The sequence below is a fragment of the Falco naumanni genome, chromosome Z (assembly GCF_017639655.2).
Source record: "Falco naumanni isolate bFalNau1 chromosome Z, bFalNau1.pat, whole genome shotgun sequence".
NCBI classification, from domain to species: domain Eukaryota; kingdom Metazoa; phylum Chordata; class Aves; order Falconiformes; family Falconidae; genus Falco; species Falco naumanni.
In genome coordinates, this window is record NC_054080.1 from 50,435,276 (window position 1) to 50,453,248 (window position 17,973).

General features: G+C 36.1%; 1 protein-coding gene across 2 annotated transcripts in view; it reads right to left on the reverse strand.

Annotated features, from left to right (window-relative positions):
* CNTLN (centlein) overlaps positions 1-17,973 on the reverse strand; it is a 197,735-nt gene that overhangs the window by 93,847 nt on the left and 85,915 nt on the right. For both annotated transcript variants that reach the window (XM_040579978.1, XM_040579977.1), the window contains exons 9-11: positions 12,881-13,054; positions 6,396-6,521; positions 1,175-1,296 (exon numbers count right to left, since the gene is read on the reverse strand). In XM_040579978.1, the coding sequence (XP_040435912.1) occupies positions 1,175-1,296; positions 6,396-6,521; positions 12,881-13,054 (422 nt within the window). The remainder of the gene's footprint in view (positions 1-1,174; positions 1,297-6,395; positions 6,522-12,880; positions 13,055-17,973) is intronic.

Sequence of the window (17,973 nt, forward strand, 5' to 3'; positions counted from 1 at the left end):
AAAGACAAACCATTATTAGATAAATGCCATAGTATTACAAAGCAACACAGATCTACTCAGATAGGCCAAAGCATTGCTTATATATGAGGAAGAGTTTATCATTCACACCTTAGGTAGGTCACCTTATATCACCCTATACTCTGAACAGCTACCTGTTTTGCAGCAATTTCTGTGACTCTCTTTTTGGTCAGACAGTTACAAAGTTTATGTCAAGATCAGTTAGCATTGCTCTAAATAAGAAAATAATTATTTTTAGTAAAACATGTATGGGTTTACTAAACTGTAGGTGTGCACTGAAGCCCTACTAAAGCCACCAAGATGTACGGACCTGCTAAAATTACTTTCTTGAAACAGGTCCTGAAAAACTGGACCTCAGCAGTGCCCGATAAGTGAAGTGATAAGAAATGTCTTCGAACCTCCAAACGTAAATGTGTCTGTCCAAAAATTCTAACTCTGCTAAGGACTTAACAAAAAAAAATATTTCTGCATAAAAATTTCACTGCTTTGTACACAATGTACAAGAGAATTATAGCTAGGATATTTGTTATTTAAACTTTGATGTGGTAGAGTCTTTCGTCTTTCCATTAATAAAGATACATTACTGCAATATTTTTGTATGAAAGATCAGAAATAATTGATTTTGTTATCATCTAACACATGAAAACAACCAGCTTTTCATACACATAGTCTTTTTTTTCCCTATTAAGAAGGGGATTTTAAAGTTAGCTTTAGTTAACGTTTGAATCACTGAATGTTAGAAATACTCTTATTTCTATATTTTTAATGTATAAAATTATTTTTCAAAACTATTTGAAACCTAAGGAGCAATTGCTCTCTTATAGAAAACTAAAAACATACACAGTCAACAAATTAATCGACTGGGGACTTAGACAAGCATAAATAAGCAGCCCTAGCAGACCTTTGCCCAGTACTCACGCTCACAATGAGATCCTAAATAAAGTAAGTCAAGGCGTCAGCTCAATACATTTTACTCTTTGTTTCAATTGTAATTTTTCTCATATAGGGGTGTGCCATGTATTGTGCTTTACATAAAGTCTTGATCACCATATAGTAGTGTCTTCCTTCAAATCAAATTCTCTTTTGAATACCTATATAATACTTCTCTTCAGATTTCTTGTGTAGGGAAATGTTTTTAATGAGCTATGTAACTTACCTGCTATCGCCCTCTTCCCACTGCTTTAATTGCTCTTTTAGTGCTCTGTAGTTGGTCTGTAACATCTGCAGCCTCTCTTTGCGTTTTTCATGGGCTGCTCTTAGCTCATCAGTTTCTCGAGTCTGTATAGCACCAGAAAAACAAAATTAGAGTTGGGCAAAATGTAAGAGGCTGTCACACAGATGACATGAAACAAAAGTTCTGTTCAAGTAGCTATTAAGAGCCTCAGAAATCTAAATAAAAAGATCAGGAATCACAATTCCCAAGATTAAATTTTTCTTATTGCTACTTTGGCAAATTTTGCTCATTTGGCAAAATTTACTTAAAACATTTTTTTCATGCTGCTGAGAAGTTTAAAAAAACTTAATACCAAAACGTCAGGTTTTATCATATATAAAGCACTGGCATAACACATCTAAAAATACATACACTGAAAAAGGATTGCTGTCCCTGTCTTTTCCTCTAAAGTATTTTCTTCCCCATGGAAAACTAATGTACATGTTTTTGAGGGAAACACTGGCCATGCTTTAGTCCACATCAAAACCCCCTATGTTTAAATGGCTTTAGGATTTCCTCGTATATAAATTTTGTTCTGTGAATACATATAAACCTGCAACACCCAGACTTTGTCCTCTAGTTATGTAACAAACAAGAAATAAAAATAAATTTTGCAATGGCTTTTATATAATCAAAACCATATGAAAAAATGTACTCTCTTTTTACAGAATGAAAAGTAAGATACACCTTGATATATATTACAGGATAACATCTTGCAAGTTTTAAAGAAGATTTTCCTACATGACAATACTGTGCTCTGAAAAAATGGAACAGTAAGAAGAGGGCATTCCACAGCAAGTCATATTCTGGCATACAGCAGTAAAGACTTCACAGACATTATCCTGTAGTAAAACTTGCCCTCAGTGTTTCTTTTCTAGTTCAGTGGGAGCTCTGCTTGTAGATCAACTACAAAACATGTTCCTTAATCTCTAAGTAAATTGCAGTATTGTATTTGCATTTATTTACTCTTACATGTAAGGAGGGCTTTTCAGCATTAGTCAATAAACAAGACATACCAATAGTCAGAGCTGCAAGCAATAAAAATTAAATCCCACTATAAAAACATGGCAAGGGTTTCTACAGCAGTGCTATCTACAAAGTACCTACACTTAACTTGGCTTCTAAAATGTAGTCCAGCTTCCATGACACAAAAAAAGCTGAAACATACCAGCTAAAATTTCAGACACTACTATACATAAAATTCTAGAAGTTTTCTGGAAGTTAATCGTGCAACACAAAAGCAGATTTAGGAACAGAAGCAGTTACCAAAGTGACTTTACCATTAAATACTTTCCCAAAGTGGTGGTTGCTTTTTTTTTTTTTTTCCTGAAACAACCTCTAAACCAGGTATGTTTATAAATTTAGACTTTCTGAAAAAGTATTTTTGACTGGGTTTAAGTGGCTCATATAAATACTACAATATTAAAACCAAGGACACAAACAGCAAGATAAATTTATGACAAAGGACACAGAGACTGTTATCAAACTTTGTCTGAAACTACAACAGAAAATTTTGTAAGAATCAGTTATAGATGTTGTGTTTTCAAGACAAGTTCATGAAATCACTGTTTGGAAATGAAATCAAGTTTGGCAAGGTACTGGAAAATAAGGTCTTCAGCACAAATCCTCAGAAGTTTGTTAGTGTCAATGCCCTTTCAGAGATGTAACCAAGTGTAGAATTTGGCTTTGCCTACTTATGGATCTACATCGTTCATTACTGGCCACTTGTTCTATTACCCGTTCCATTAGTTACTACCTTCCCTTATCAGTTGCCCTGTTCTCGCAGAAATAGAAATCAGACAAATAACTATCCTAATCACTCTCTATTGAATTATTAAGGACTTCAGAACTTTAAATTTACATTGTAATTTCCATAATGTCAGTTAGTTCCATCTCATTGAATTATGTTATATTTTTTTAATAATTAAACTGTCTTGTATACACTTCTCTACATATTGACAGAAATGGGACAGAACAACCATCTCTAGTAGTGCTGGATGTTTAGGTTACTCTACAGCACTGTCATGCTAAGTACTTCCCATGCAACAATGAAAGACAAAAAGATAAAGTCCAATCTGCATGAGGAAGAACACAACTGCCTGTGGAAAAACAGTAATTTTGTTATTTGCAGGCAGTTCAGACAAGCCAATAGATTCTAATCACTACTTCAAAATTTTGTTGAAATTGACCTGTAACAACTTCTGTTACAGTAAAAGTTGAACTAAAATGGAATTTTAAAAAATACACTCAGTTCTTTGACTACACTTCTTAGGCTGACAAGAAGACAAGTGAGGAACCTGACCATTACAAAAATACTTTTTTCTAAAAGTACTTATGTGGAAACACCACAATTTTAATACATTTTTGGCATCTGAATACTATACATGTAACAGGACTATGTATGAAATGTAAACTAAACATAACAGCATGTCCTTGCTCACATAAACAAGTATTAAGGTGGCCTTCAAGACTGATCTACATATTCTAGTTCTAATTATCTCAAAAAAAAACTAGAACTTTAAACAAAAAGGATGTGAAAACTCAAAGGAGAGATCTCCTACTGATTTTGAACACTTTCCAGTTAAAAGCCAGGAAGAAAAGATATTCTAAGTTCATATCAACTAACTTTCAGCAACCCAACTCCTACCCACTTCTTAAAGACCAACAGTAGATTGATCTACTTATACTTTGGACCATTCTAAGCACAAGTTTGACAATTTCTTATTCACAATTCATGAAATACTGTTATTTACTTGACATTCTCTTCCTTAAAAAAGGGTGGCATCTGGCATGCTCTGTTACTTTTTACTATGTCCTACAGTGCATAAATGAGGCCAATTCTGTACCAAAACTATGGACACTTTGAATTTATGTGATTGCCCTATTTAAATTAGCAATGAAGACAGGAGGAGCCAACTTTCCTTCGCCAGAAATGAGTCTGCTGAGAAGAACTGGAAAATCCTATGAATGGGATCTTGCTCTTTTCTATTCCTTTGTAATACTGAACTGGAGCATCAAATATTCCTGATCCTTAAAATCACATAAATAAAGCTGTTCATCATCTTTTTAACTGTTACCAACTTTTCAGAAGGACTGATGGATAAAGTCACCATTTCACCTTCAGGATATGCATCATCAGTATGGTTATTGATAAAGCAAGCATTTTTCTGAGCAAGTATATTTCACATAATCATATACTCAACACTTTGCTTGAAGAGGCAATAATGCAAGTGCCAGCTTCAAGAATGCTGATCACATGCATTATTCTTTGTTGGAAGCAATGCCTGAGAGGAACCCAATATCATGAAATCATACAGTACCAACAGACTTATTCTGATGTTAATGTTATGACAGCTGAGTTTGCTGTTACGTTGTCAATAGCCGCATTGAATCCCCAATGTTGTGCCACAACAGTGTTTAATATGTTGACCTGGGCCTCTACAGCTTCTTTCCAATCAATTAAATCATTCTGTAGAAGAAGCCAAGTAGATTTCCTACAGAAAATGCAAGGAGTTAATATATTCAGTTTCAAGGGGAGATATAAGAGTTAGCCCTTAAAGACCTCATGGATTAACAGCTGTGATAGAGATCCCACACTTGCAACATAATAAAGCTGCACGGATTCCTAAATTAGGCTTTAAGATTAAGTGGAAGGAATGACCAAGGCAGTACAGTGAACAGTAAATATTATGTTATGAGGTCATGCAAAAAGAGTAACAGCCCTCTCTCTTCTGCATCTGCTTAGAAAAGTCAAGAGTGCTTCTCCTCATTCATCTTTCCAGAAGAAAACACAAAGAAATGTGGAATTCCATTATTTCAGACAACAACCACACACAATGATGTGTGAGTGTTGCTGCCAAGGGCAGTGCAGCTGCAGTCCACAGTGCCGGAATAATCCATAGCACCAGTGTCTGGCAAGCCGACTAACAGTAACGCACAGGAGGCCTGTCAAAGGCCAGTTCTCAGGTAGAGCTGGTAGGACATGCTTTAGATTTCTCAATAGAGAGAAAAAAACAAAAGTTCATCTTCTGACTCCCAGAAACAAGGAACAAGACAGCCTGCAAGAATGAGTTTGAAGCTTAAATTATCCTTCCTGTCCATATATTCTACATGTATTAAGACACCACATTTGACTGTCTCAGGTGCATAGAGTGATGAACTTTTGCATTTGTGCTAAAATACAATTCCCACTCACATTTTTTCTAAGTTGAATTACCATATATGAGTGTATTTTTGCATGAGGCAGGAGCTCACAACTATGGTTTGTAGGGCTCCCAATTTTTTTTTCACTTAATCAGACATCTATCACAGCACAGCACATTCAACACAGCCAGTTCTGATTCAGGCTACATATACTGAAGATAACTTTGAAATTCCATTAAAACTGAACAAAAATAACCAGCAAAATAACAAAAAGTCAAGAGAAAAGAAAGAGGGTACAAACTGTAAAAGTTTAAGAAAATATACTCAGGCTTTGAATTTTACATTCTGAGGTACAATTTGATACAAGTCCACTCAAAAGCTACTCTATTTGAAGAAAAAAGCAAAGCAGCCCCCCCCCCCTCCACCCAGCAAACCAACACAAAAATCTATAGAACAGGCACAAAATGGGGAATTGTTAATATATGCTCAATTAAGCTTTTCTACCATTGTGGGGGAGGGGGGAGAGGAGGGGGTCAGGAGTTGTTTATTGGGGCTTTATTACAGCATTTGTTAGAACAACAACTTCTGTGCCATAACTTCTAAAAGTACAACGGGTAAATCTGTTCCAAGTAACTGACTTCAGCATTTTAAAATATTGGCCTCACTGTACCAAAAAAAAAAAAAATTGTTTGGACTTCCTGCTTTACTTTATTTCTATATGAATACATGAATTTCTTGGAATATATATTCTCAGATGTGAATTTTGAAAATGTATTTAACAAACATGTATTATTGATGACAGCTCAAATTAGGCTTCCACAAGACTGCAGGAGTACCAACACAAGATTTGTAGCAGCAAAGAAAAAAGGAAATGGAGAGTGCTCTCTGATGCTAACACACTTACAGCCCATGACGATATGTGCATTTTGCTTTTTTAAAATGTCTGTTTATTTTGGTATATCTTTATCTATGCAAGCTTATAGCTAGAGGGGGGTGTTATTTTTATTTTTTTAATGTTCACCTTTAGCTGCAGTTTCTTCTCTAAGTTTTCAATCTTCCTTTCAGCTATTTTAAGCTTCCTTAGCTCCTCTGACTCTCTAAAAGAGCTCTTTGGGGACAGAGACCTTGAGCGTTTCACAGGTGGTTCCTGGAGAATAAAACAAGGACATGGTTGAACTAGTTGGAACACTGGATTATGAAAGACATGCAGAATTAAAGAAGAAGTAATTTTGAATACTAATAATGAATTATAAAAAAAAAAAAATCTGCATGGAATACCAGAGAAATAACAAGCAGAATTACCACAGCGCTACCACTAAAGGTTTCTCTGTGACTCGTTAATGAGAATATTCATTTACATTTACATTGTTTCTTTCAGAATAATGATGTCCCATTAGGGAAGACTAAAGGGTTATAGACTCAGAAATGCAAGAAACCTCATTACAAAGGAGGGGATAGAGGCTGGTCTAATTGCTCTATAAGGGTCCAAGGTTACACTTGATAGGACAACCAGAAACAAGAGGGAAAGGATTTTTTTCCCTTTGAAATAGTTTAACACACTGTGAAGTTGAAGGAACAATATGCTTGAGGAATATAAATACAACAGACAGTAGATCTTATACCATAATGACCATATGGTCATTAACTATAATGTGACTAACTAGAGACAAGAATATGTGTTTATATTATGTACAGCTTCATATAGCAATCTGGAGAAAGAATATGTAAAAGTAACACTTAAACTGGGCAGCTTTCTTGTTCATTCTATGTCATATGTCCTTATAGCAAAGGAAGAAAGGAGGAAAGGAGGAAAGGAGGAAAGGAGGAAAGGAGGAAAGGAGGAAAGGAGGAAAGGAGGAAAGGAGGAAAGGAGGAAAGGAGGAAAGGAGGAAAGGAGGAAAGGAGGAAAGGAGGAAAGGAGGAAAGGAGGAAAGGAGGAAAGGAGGAAAGAAAGAAGGAAAGAAGGAAAGAAGGAAAGAAGGAAAGAAGGAAGGAAAGAAGGAAGGAAAGAAGGAAAGAAAGAAGGAAAGGAGGAAAGGAGGAAAGGAGGAAAGGAGGAAAGAAAGAAGGAAAGAAGGAAAGAAGGAAAGAAAGAAGGAAAGAAAGAAGGAAAGAAAGAAGGAAAGAAAGAAGGAAAGAAAGAAGGAAAGACAGACCTCATCAAATTAGACTTTGATTTTCTGAATAACTTTGGTTAAGGACAGAGAAATACTAACACACACTTAATACCAATAAAATAAAATGCTATTTCATAGATGAAGTCAAATAAAAGATTAATTGCGATTATTGTTGTTGCATGTTGCCATTTTTACTGTAAAATTACTGATGTAAAATTACTGATTTACAACAAAAGCAATGCATGATGAAGTCTTCTTGAGTACTATACATTCCAACACTTTTACTATTCCATTAAATTCATTTAATCTAAAAAGAATATTAATTAGCAACTGGCTTTTTTTTTTGACTATTACCTTCCAGGAATATAGGTTAGAAGACACTGTATACCACACTTTCACTTTAAACTGTATGGGTTCCAAAAAGAAGGAAAAAAAAATCATGAAATATCAGAAAATAATAATATAACATATTTAACAATTTAAATATTGCCAAGGTGTTTTTCTCTTGGTTTTGGGTTCTTTTGCTTCTGAAATGTGTCTGAATGAGATTTTAAAAAAAACCCAAAAAACAAACCCAAAATGAACATCTGGAAAGAATTCTAGTACATTTAAAATATAACTGTCAAATGGATATATTTTGTATACTGCTGTCAGCCCCTTCATATAACAGAAGAAAACAGAAGAAAATTTCAAGGAAGATTTAAAACAGTATTTCAAAATTTATGGTTTTATATTGTCAGTAAAAATTGTACTGACTAGAAGTATATCTCTTTGAGATAGCAAGATTACTGATTTATATTTTTTCCTAATAATTCTGGCAGAGATATCTAAAAGTTTACTTCAGTTAATAGACGCTGATATTAATCAGTAAAGATTTTAACATTGCACAAAACCAAATTGATCTTTCATATGCTGAAGCAGAACATCCAAAGACCAACATATCAAAAAATATACTCAGTAAAACCAAGATCTTAAAACTCCTATCTTCTGTATTTCCTAATGAATGCACACCCATACTAATTCTTCCTAAAAATCCAGAACGTATTATTTTTCCAGAGATGTTTCCTAGGTAAACTTTTTTGTTTGTATACAGATGACTTGGAAATTACATGATCTCTCTGAAATCAGGGATAAAAGGTCAAAGCACAGCATTTCTTGCCAAAGGAAAAGACAACAAAGAAAAACAAGTGGACAAACCAGTATCACACTGCTAAGAATAACACAACAGGTTTTATACTTATTTATTTATATTTACATTTAGCCACTTGGGATTGCACTGTGACTCTTTTTTCACAGGGCCAAGGTATGGAAAACAACAGAGGAAAAACTGTAATTAATCACAGACATGGGAATAATTCCCTGTGAGAACAGCCAGGATTGGTGATATACATCAAGAAATATTCTATTGTTTGAATACGTTTTTACCTGTTTAGGTTATCAGACTAGAGGTCTGTGGAGAGAAGGAGCTGGGTCTGGGCTTTACAGCTGCACATAAGTAGTTTGAAGGCAATCTTTGCTAAGAAGGCAAACAGTTTAATTTTCCTACCAAGACAGAAAAGATTGTGTAGCAAAATACACTGTAATTTGATTGCCTGGGGCTGCTGCAAAACTCAATTTGGAAGATGGCATCTGTAATACCCTTCTCACAACTGCAAACTCTGCTGCTGCTGCCAGGTTTAAGCATTTAATTTTTAAGTCAGTCCTCAAATTCTACAGTAAATCTAAATATACCCGTATTAAATATATACACAAATTGTAACATTTAAAACATTTCCTAAATGTTTAGGAATGACAAAAAGTACAGTTTTATGAGGAAGGAATGTTATTCCAAGTCAGTAAAGGGTAACAACAGAAGATTTTTCATCAAATGATCCTAAAACTTGTTTACAAAAGAAATAAACAGACTTTGTAATATTAATAGACATGAAACTTTGTGACAGAAGATTTAATGTGAAGAAATAGCTCGTAAGTGTATGGGGGACACAGTTGTAACTGTTAACAGAGGCACAGGAAGCAGAAAAAGGAGATACTTCTAAACAACCTTCTGTTACCTGTCTGCACCATGAAAGACACTACGGTATATGTCTGGAAATAGCCATGCTCTTGAATTCAACAGGTCTTGTGTTTGATGGAGTCCCAAAAGAAGTCAACAACAACAACAACGCAAACAAGGGAAGCCAAAATTCCTGCCGAAATGTGGAGGACTTTCCTGAACACACAGATCAGAACAATGTCTGCCAGGATATAGCACTACAGACAGTGGGCAGGAATCTTAATATGTTTTTATCAGCTGAAGAAACAGAAGTGTTGAAGGTGAACCAGAAGCTGACAAGATATAGGTGAGAGGAAAAATGGTGAATTCTTGATTCACCATGTTTCAACAAGAACATTACCAGTACTGCAAGTTAACTTATGGTTTTTAGTATCTTCGCATTACAGACTTAGAAGAATGCTATAGAATGTGTATCAATAAAAGGCAATCATAACCCCCATGTATAATACAGTGGGAAAGCTTACCTATAAAAAAACAAGGGCTGTATTACTGAATTCGCCAGCAGATATATGGATGGCAATTTAATCAGGTAACTGAAATCATACATAGATCACAAAGTTACAAAGCTTAAGCTCCAAAAAGAGCTATAAGATAAGCAACGTGAGTCTCAAGTGTTTGTACAAAATGGCACTCAGGTGTACCACTTTCCACAGAGACTGGGCTATGTAAGTACACACTTAACCATAGCAAGAAAATGACACCAAACATGTACATTGAACAAAAGCTTTTAACCACTATATCACGTGTCTTGCAGAGTAAGTTGTTTCTATTCCTCTGTATGACAGTAGACAAGAGATCTGAATTTCTGCAATCCACAAAAAACACTAGGCTATAGATGTGTATATATCATTGAATTCTGCAGAACCAAACATAGGTGGAAGCATACAGTCATGTGGCCACACATTCCGGTTTATTACACTACTGGCATGTTTATATTTTGTCCCAGGTCCTTCTTTTTAAAACCTTTTCAATTACTACTTCTTCCAAAACCTGGCACTTTTTAGAGCTGAAAGTAATCAAAGCAGTGTCACTCTATTCAGAAGTGATTCCATGTTTATTCTTCATATCCTGGAAATGCACGTAAGGATGGATGAAGGGTTAACAAGACAGAGTCTTTGTGAAACCAAAAGTATCACTGTTGTAAAACAAGAATTGTATATCCAACATATTCTTCCTGTGAAATCATGCATTAATAACTTCTGTCATAAAAGACTGAACAACAAGGTAATCGGAAGATATATCACTGCAAGGGAAAATCAGTACAGACAGCAGTACTACTTATTCTACTTCGTATGTATATTTTGTGATCCTGAAGGTGGAATGTTCCTACAATTTTCCTTACTGTCTTGCCTAAATACAAAAGATTTGTAGCCTGTGAGATTAGTTCCCAAAAGTTTTATTAGACACTGCATGCACATGTGAAAAAGTGCACATATCAAAACCCCTGAGTACTGAAACAGCATGATTAGGATCTACATATCAAAACAGGAGAAGATAGTCTACAGTAGCCTTTAAAAGGTTCATATTTACTTTTACTCAAGGGAGTGTAATTGCTTTATTCCTGAAACAGTGAGCAGTCCATGACAAACACAGTACTCTCATTTACATTACTCTGAGCAAACAAGAAGTAACATTGTGGTGGGGATAACCTTGGCAATGGGTCAAACACCCACCCAACTGCTCGCTCGCTCACTCGCCTTCCTCACAGGACAGGGGGAGAAAATAGGATGAAAAAGCTCATGGGTTGAGATGAAGAAATGGAGATTGCTTACCATTTGCCATCATGCGCAGACTAAACTTGGGGAAAATTGATTTAAGCTATTGCCACTTAAAACAGATTTGGGTAGTAAGAAATAAAGAAAATATTAAATCAACACCCTGCTTCTATCCCACCCTGCTTCCCAGGCTCAATTTCACTCCTGACTCCTCTACCTCCCACTGAGCAGCACAGTGAAAGGGGGAATGGGGGGTTACAGTCAGTCCAGAACAGCTCCTCTCTGTCACTCTTTTCTCCTCATTCTTTTCCCATGCTCTACATGGGCATTTCCACAGGCTGGAGTCCTTCAGGACAAACCTGCTCCAGAGTGGATCTTCCATGGGCCACAGTTCCTGTCAGCAGAACCTGTTCCAGCATGGACTCCTCTTCACATGCTGTGGTTTCCATGAGGGAATATCCATCTGCTTTGGTGTGGGCTCCTCCACAAGCTACAGTGTGGGTATCAGTCCCATGATGGTCCTCTCCAAGGGCCGCAGGGAAATACCAGCTCTGACACTTGGAGCATCTTCTCCCTCTTCTCCTTCACTGACCTTGGTGTTCTCAGGACAGCTTCTCACCTTATATTCTTCACTCTACACTGTCTGCACAGTATTTTGTCCTTTCTCCACATCTTCACAGAGGCACCACAACATGCTTCTAAACAAATATTCTAAAATATGTCTTTTTCCTAAAATAGCATACAGTGCAGGATACTGAGAAAGAACAAGCCATACAATCTCTTAAGGGAAATGTTATGGATACCAAATGTGGGGAAACCAGGAGATTCCTAAGGAAGCAGGACATAATGGTCCTTATACCACACAGAAGTATGTTCTATTTGCTTCCTTGCTACAGAAATGTCTTCCAAGTTTCTCACATTCTGTACAATTGTAATAATAATAACAAAAAAAAAACTAGATGAGGAAGAGACTGAACACGCTGAGAAACATCATGACTTTGGCTAATTTAATAAATCAATTTAAGCCATAGAATCACTTATGGATCTATTTAATTAGCTATAGTTTATAGCTGTTACTGTTACCTGGTATCTAAATTTAATAGCAAGCCATCATGAGGCAGTCCAGCAGTATACAGAGTAATAAAAAGTCTGAAGTATAAACTCCAAAAGGACATTGTTGTCATTCTTCATATTGAAAAAAAAAAAGTCATCCTTCAAAAATAAAGGATTTTTAACAAAAGGTATTTTTCACTTATAAAATCATCATAATAGCCATTTATATTTCTCTCATTTTCCTTCCAGGGAAAGATGGTCATTCTGATAAACACAACAAAATACCCCAAAAAATACTCATTTTAACGAACCTAGAATAATTTATCCTTCAAATACTTATTTTAATTAAGAATCCCTTATTCAGTATTTAATAAGGCAAAACCTTCTACTCCCAACAGCTATTTTAACAAGTCTTTGGCAGATAACACAAGAACCATTCAAGTAAGCTTCCAGAATTATAAGCAGCATCAACAGATATTAAAATTATTATCTGGACCCTTGAGCAAAAATGTTTGGCTTTACCAGCTTGACTTAGAGACAAACACACAAGACAATAAAAATATCCCACCTCATGTTTTCTTCCTGTCCGTCTATTGCCGCTTTCCAGAGTATCTGTAGTGTACAAATTATGCTCTGCTAGGTTAAAACTTCTTTTTTTCAATTTTTCCTGTAAAAGCTTGATTTCAGATTTTTGCATTGTAATAAGACACTCTAGGTCACTTAAAGAAGGTTGTTGAAATACCTAGAAAATGACAGTACACATGTATTAGTAACAAAAAATCAGAAGCATAAGAAACCATTTAGATGAAACTGCCTAGAGAAACACAACATTACCAAGTTTCACAGGAATGCGTGAGAGCTGGAAATAATTCTGCTTTTGTAAATGACTCATGAATACATAATCAAAACCAGACTTCAAAGTGTTAACTAAATATTTTCCCACCATCACCACCATATTTTCCCAATCCATATACAGTCTTAACAATGGTTGGTTTAAACAGATAGCTCTTCCGTAGCAACTTAGTCTACTATGGTAATTTGTATCTCACGTGGTGTCAAAATTTCTTGACAAAATAGTTTACCTCCTAGACCTGTTTCTGGTGAAATTTCAAGTTACTAAGTATCACTGGCCTATCAAAAATGGGGGAAAAAAACCCTTAACTGCATATTCTGTCAATAAGGTTATGCTTTAAAAGTGCTCCAGTAAAGTACCTCTTTAATGCAAATCCGCAACACATATCCACTATGTCCATAAACTCAGAGAGCACAAATGTTGTGGTCAAATCGAAGACTTCAGAGAAAAAACTGACTAATTCTAAATCACAGTGTTACTCAACTCAAGACAAATATGTCATTTCACGAAGCCATTGAATCCCAGGACCCTTCTTCACAGCAATTCCTTGGAACAATACAACACTGCTGCACACTCCTCACCTTGGCCCCGTTACAAAACCTGTTCAGACCAAAACACGTTTTCATTGGTACCAGCTACCTCTAATTCACAGCCCCCATGTCCAGCAGTGTACTCACATGTGTACACATGACCAAAAGTGAATAAATGACTCCTTGTCAGCTGAATTTTCATTAACCGCCTGCGATCACACCCCGCTGCATTACAACCACAAGGCAACACAACCTTAGCTTAGAATAAGCAACAGCAATATGCCTGTTGTGGCAGTCTGTGGCAATCACAAAGTGAAATGCTTTAGCTCAAACCTCCTCCACAGTGCTTTAAGGCTGGGGATAGACATTCACCTTGCAACAGCTGTGCCAGACAAAGACAATATAACTCCCAGATGGTCAATGCATCCAGGCAGCTGGAGGTTAGCACCCCAACACTATTGCTGAAAGAAGGGACGGCACAAACCCTCTCCCTAATAGATTGCATAAATAAAAGGGCAGATCAGTTTAAAAAGTCAATGCAAGTGGCTTGAGCTGACCCAGCTGACCTTGCGCTGCACTGATTAGGGCAAACTCATGAAACCTGTATTGCCAGTGGTGCTCTGACATCAATGACAAGCAGCTAGGGAACAGGAAAGTCTTCAATCCACAAAGCTTGATTCAGAGAACAACTTTCTGAAGACTAAAAGGTTTATTTTACTTCCCCAGTTAGCCAAGTTCTGACAACCTGACTTGTCTGCAACTGTTTGAGGATATTCTTAAGCCAAATACTCATTTCAATAGAGAAGAAAGAATTTGGTACAATTATCACTTGCTCCTACTATCTTGGGACCAGTATGTCCCAAGTAAAACAAATCAGGTATACTGACAAAAATCAGAAAAGACAGTGTAAAAAATGTTAAACAAACAAACAAAAAGTCTCCAAATTCGCACCAATCAAGAAAGGAGATGGTCCAAAGTTGAATAAAATCAAGCAAGCAAACATCCCAGTTCATTTCCCGTTTGACAGAAACAGATTAATGGGCATAGCCATTTTATTTATTTCTACGCAGAATATGAAGCTTTTCGTAAACTATACTATAAATACACACTTTCTATAAATACATCCCAAATTAGAAATACCAAGCATTTATTTCAGAAAAAGCGCAACTCTTCATACAGCAAACAAGTAGAGGAAAATTGTCAGAGAGTAAAAGTTGCCAATGCTTTTGCTTTTTCTTAAATAATTTCTGTTGCTCATTGTGCATAATTTAGGCCATATGTAGTTGCAATCAGATGTCATTTCTACAAATCATCAGCAAAAAGCCAGTTATTAACTGAAAGAAAGCTCTACACAGGGGGTGGGGAGGGTGGGGGAGTGGTGCGGAAAGGAACACCAAAAAATAAGGAGCAGACAAGCCATGCACTGAAAAGAACATTTAAAAGAAACCTGAGGGGGGTTTTATTCATTTGACCAAAACCTTAGCGCTATATAGAAAGGAAAAAAAAAAATCCAACAAAACACAGGAGACTTAAATAGTGCCAGTAGATATGGGAAATGTAGTTATACTTAAGTTTGGGGTTTTTTTACCTGAACTTTATTCTTTCTTATTAAGAGAGAAATACACCTACCAACTTCTCCCACTTTATTGATTTCTCTAGCTGTATCTAAAGAAAAAAAAAAAAAAAAAAAAAAAAAAAAAGACTTCTACATGTAAACGTAGGCTGTGCTATTACATTAGTAACCAAAAAGGAATCAACAGCTTCAATCTGTTCTAATAATTTTAATTCATATTACTTCTACTTTAAAATAAGTCTACAACTCTTATATGTTCACAGAATCGTTTAGATTGGAAAAGAACTTTAAGTCCAACTGTTGTTGCTGACTTTTAAACCATGAGAATTACACATATTTAGCTAAAGATTAACTTCTTACTGTATCATTACTTTTTAATTTCTTCTTTCAAAAATGTAATGCAGAGTGTTTTGACATGTCAATTTCAGAGTCACAAAATACATAAATCCTTACTCCTCTATGTCAATGAAGTTCTGCTACCAACTTTAATAGGACCAATACATGAAAAGTGCTCATTATTCTGGGTTTCTTTTCCCATTACTCTTTTTCTTCTCCTAAAGGAGAATGCTGCAATACTTATTTTGAATTAAAATACTGTAAAGGCAGAACTTCTAATAAAAATTTTACAGTAGTCTTTGTGCACATGAATATACACACGTATTTCTTGGAAAACTTAACCCAACAAAACCAGTCTTAGGTGTTAACTTACACCACCAAAATACCTGTTTTTACCCTCAAAATATTCAGCAGATCACTGTTGCCAGTACACTGTTGCCAAATTATATAGCAAGGTCTGTACCTTGCTATATAATTTGGCTATACAATATCCTCAAAACCTGCTCAATTTTTTTAAGTATGCGTATGAATTTTCTTCACTTTCAGGTATTCTAAGAATCCAGATGTAACCTGAAAAGATCCACAGCTTCTGTCTCAGAACTATCATTGCAGATCTTTGGCCTTACGAACTGAAATAGTAATTCATTTTAAGAAAGAGTTCCATGAAGGTTTACTTCCTTAATTCTATTCTGAATTCTATGTCTACAATTAAAATTTCCACGAGACAATCGTTTCAGTGTACACATAACTTCTTCACCTCTTCACAGACTACCCACCCACATGTTGCGTGAATCAAATGATGGCTTTCTCTCAGGATTAAGCATCTTAGATTAGATTCCACCTGCATTATGAAGCCTAGCTTAACAGAATAACGGTTTCTTCTTTCACTTAGCAAAATCAGTGTATATTATATGCTATTTTATCACAACAGATAACATGACTTTTTCATACTCAAACTCAATTTAACATGCAAAACCTAAACTCCAAATACATGTCAGAGGCTTATTTATGTTTTAAACAACAAATACAATCAAGAAAATATTTATTTCTACCAAGCAGATCTCCCATTCCTCTTAACGCTTACCTGGCTTTTCAAAGTAAGACACGGCTAACGTCTTCTGGATGAATCAGTCAAGATGAAGCACAAGCGCCTCTTTACCACAAAGCTGCACCATTAGAGGAACCATCCTCACTGTACTTAGGGAAGGGAATCCAAGGCCATCTTTTCAATGCCACTGTTGTCACAGATCACAAACAGTGCCAAACAATATGGAGAAAACAGAGCTATACTCCACCATACTTCTATTCTGCATGACCTTTCTGAACCAGCAAAAGAGAGCAGGTGTCAAGATAACAGATACCGAAGAGCTTCAGAACTAGTAACACAGCCTTACCTGTACACCAGCTCCCCCTCAACTTCCTCAGCACAAAGCCGTGCTAACACAGTACCAAAACCACCGGCTAGGAGAAGACAGAAAAAGCCTGCAGAGTTTTTCTGTAAGCAGATGCAAGCTCACTCTGCTCCAACCACAAACTGGCCAAAAGGCACAGAATGGCTTAGTAGACTAACATACATTTCATCTCAGCAACACAATAGAGTTTACACACACAGCTCAAACTTTACCAGAAAACCTGAACTAAAGAACAGAATTGTTGACCTACAGCAACCAACTGGTCCGTGACCCATATCCCAAAGTTTTCTTCCAGTCTAACTCCAGGAATACAGTGCCATATGCCACACAAAGCCATGACCCAGGAAACATCCAGAAGTTTATGTAGGAGAAATACAAATCACTTCCCAGGTTTTCTCTTACTCTGTTACTGAGTCAGCTAGCTGGACAACTAAGTCACAAGCAATACTCACCTCAGCATCCTTTGCAAGCTCCTTCTTTTTACAGCTTAGAAATCCAATTATCACAGCCTCATCTCTACTTATTGCACATACTTCCAGGATGGGCATCAGTAATGAACTAATGAAGAGAAATTTACCTGGCCTGGAGCTTGATCTCATGTGTCTCCATGAGTTCCCAAAAGAGGCTAAAAGCCAGTGAAAAGGTTTCCACCATCCATACACCCCCATAACATTTATGTTTGGCATCCTCCAAAGACCACATGATTTATATCATACGAAAAAGAGCACTTTGATCATCTAATAGAGAAGAACAGGGAGGTGAAAAAAGGATGCGATCTCTTTATGGTGAACATGTGGCCACCATATCAGAAAGATCCCCCAAACCAGGTATGAATAATTTATGTTATTAATTGGGGAATAAGACCTCCTGTTATAACACTCCAAATTATTGTGGAAAATACACCACTATAAGATATGAAAAGAAATTCATATTCTTGAAAAACATTTAGAAGAATCA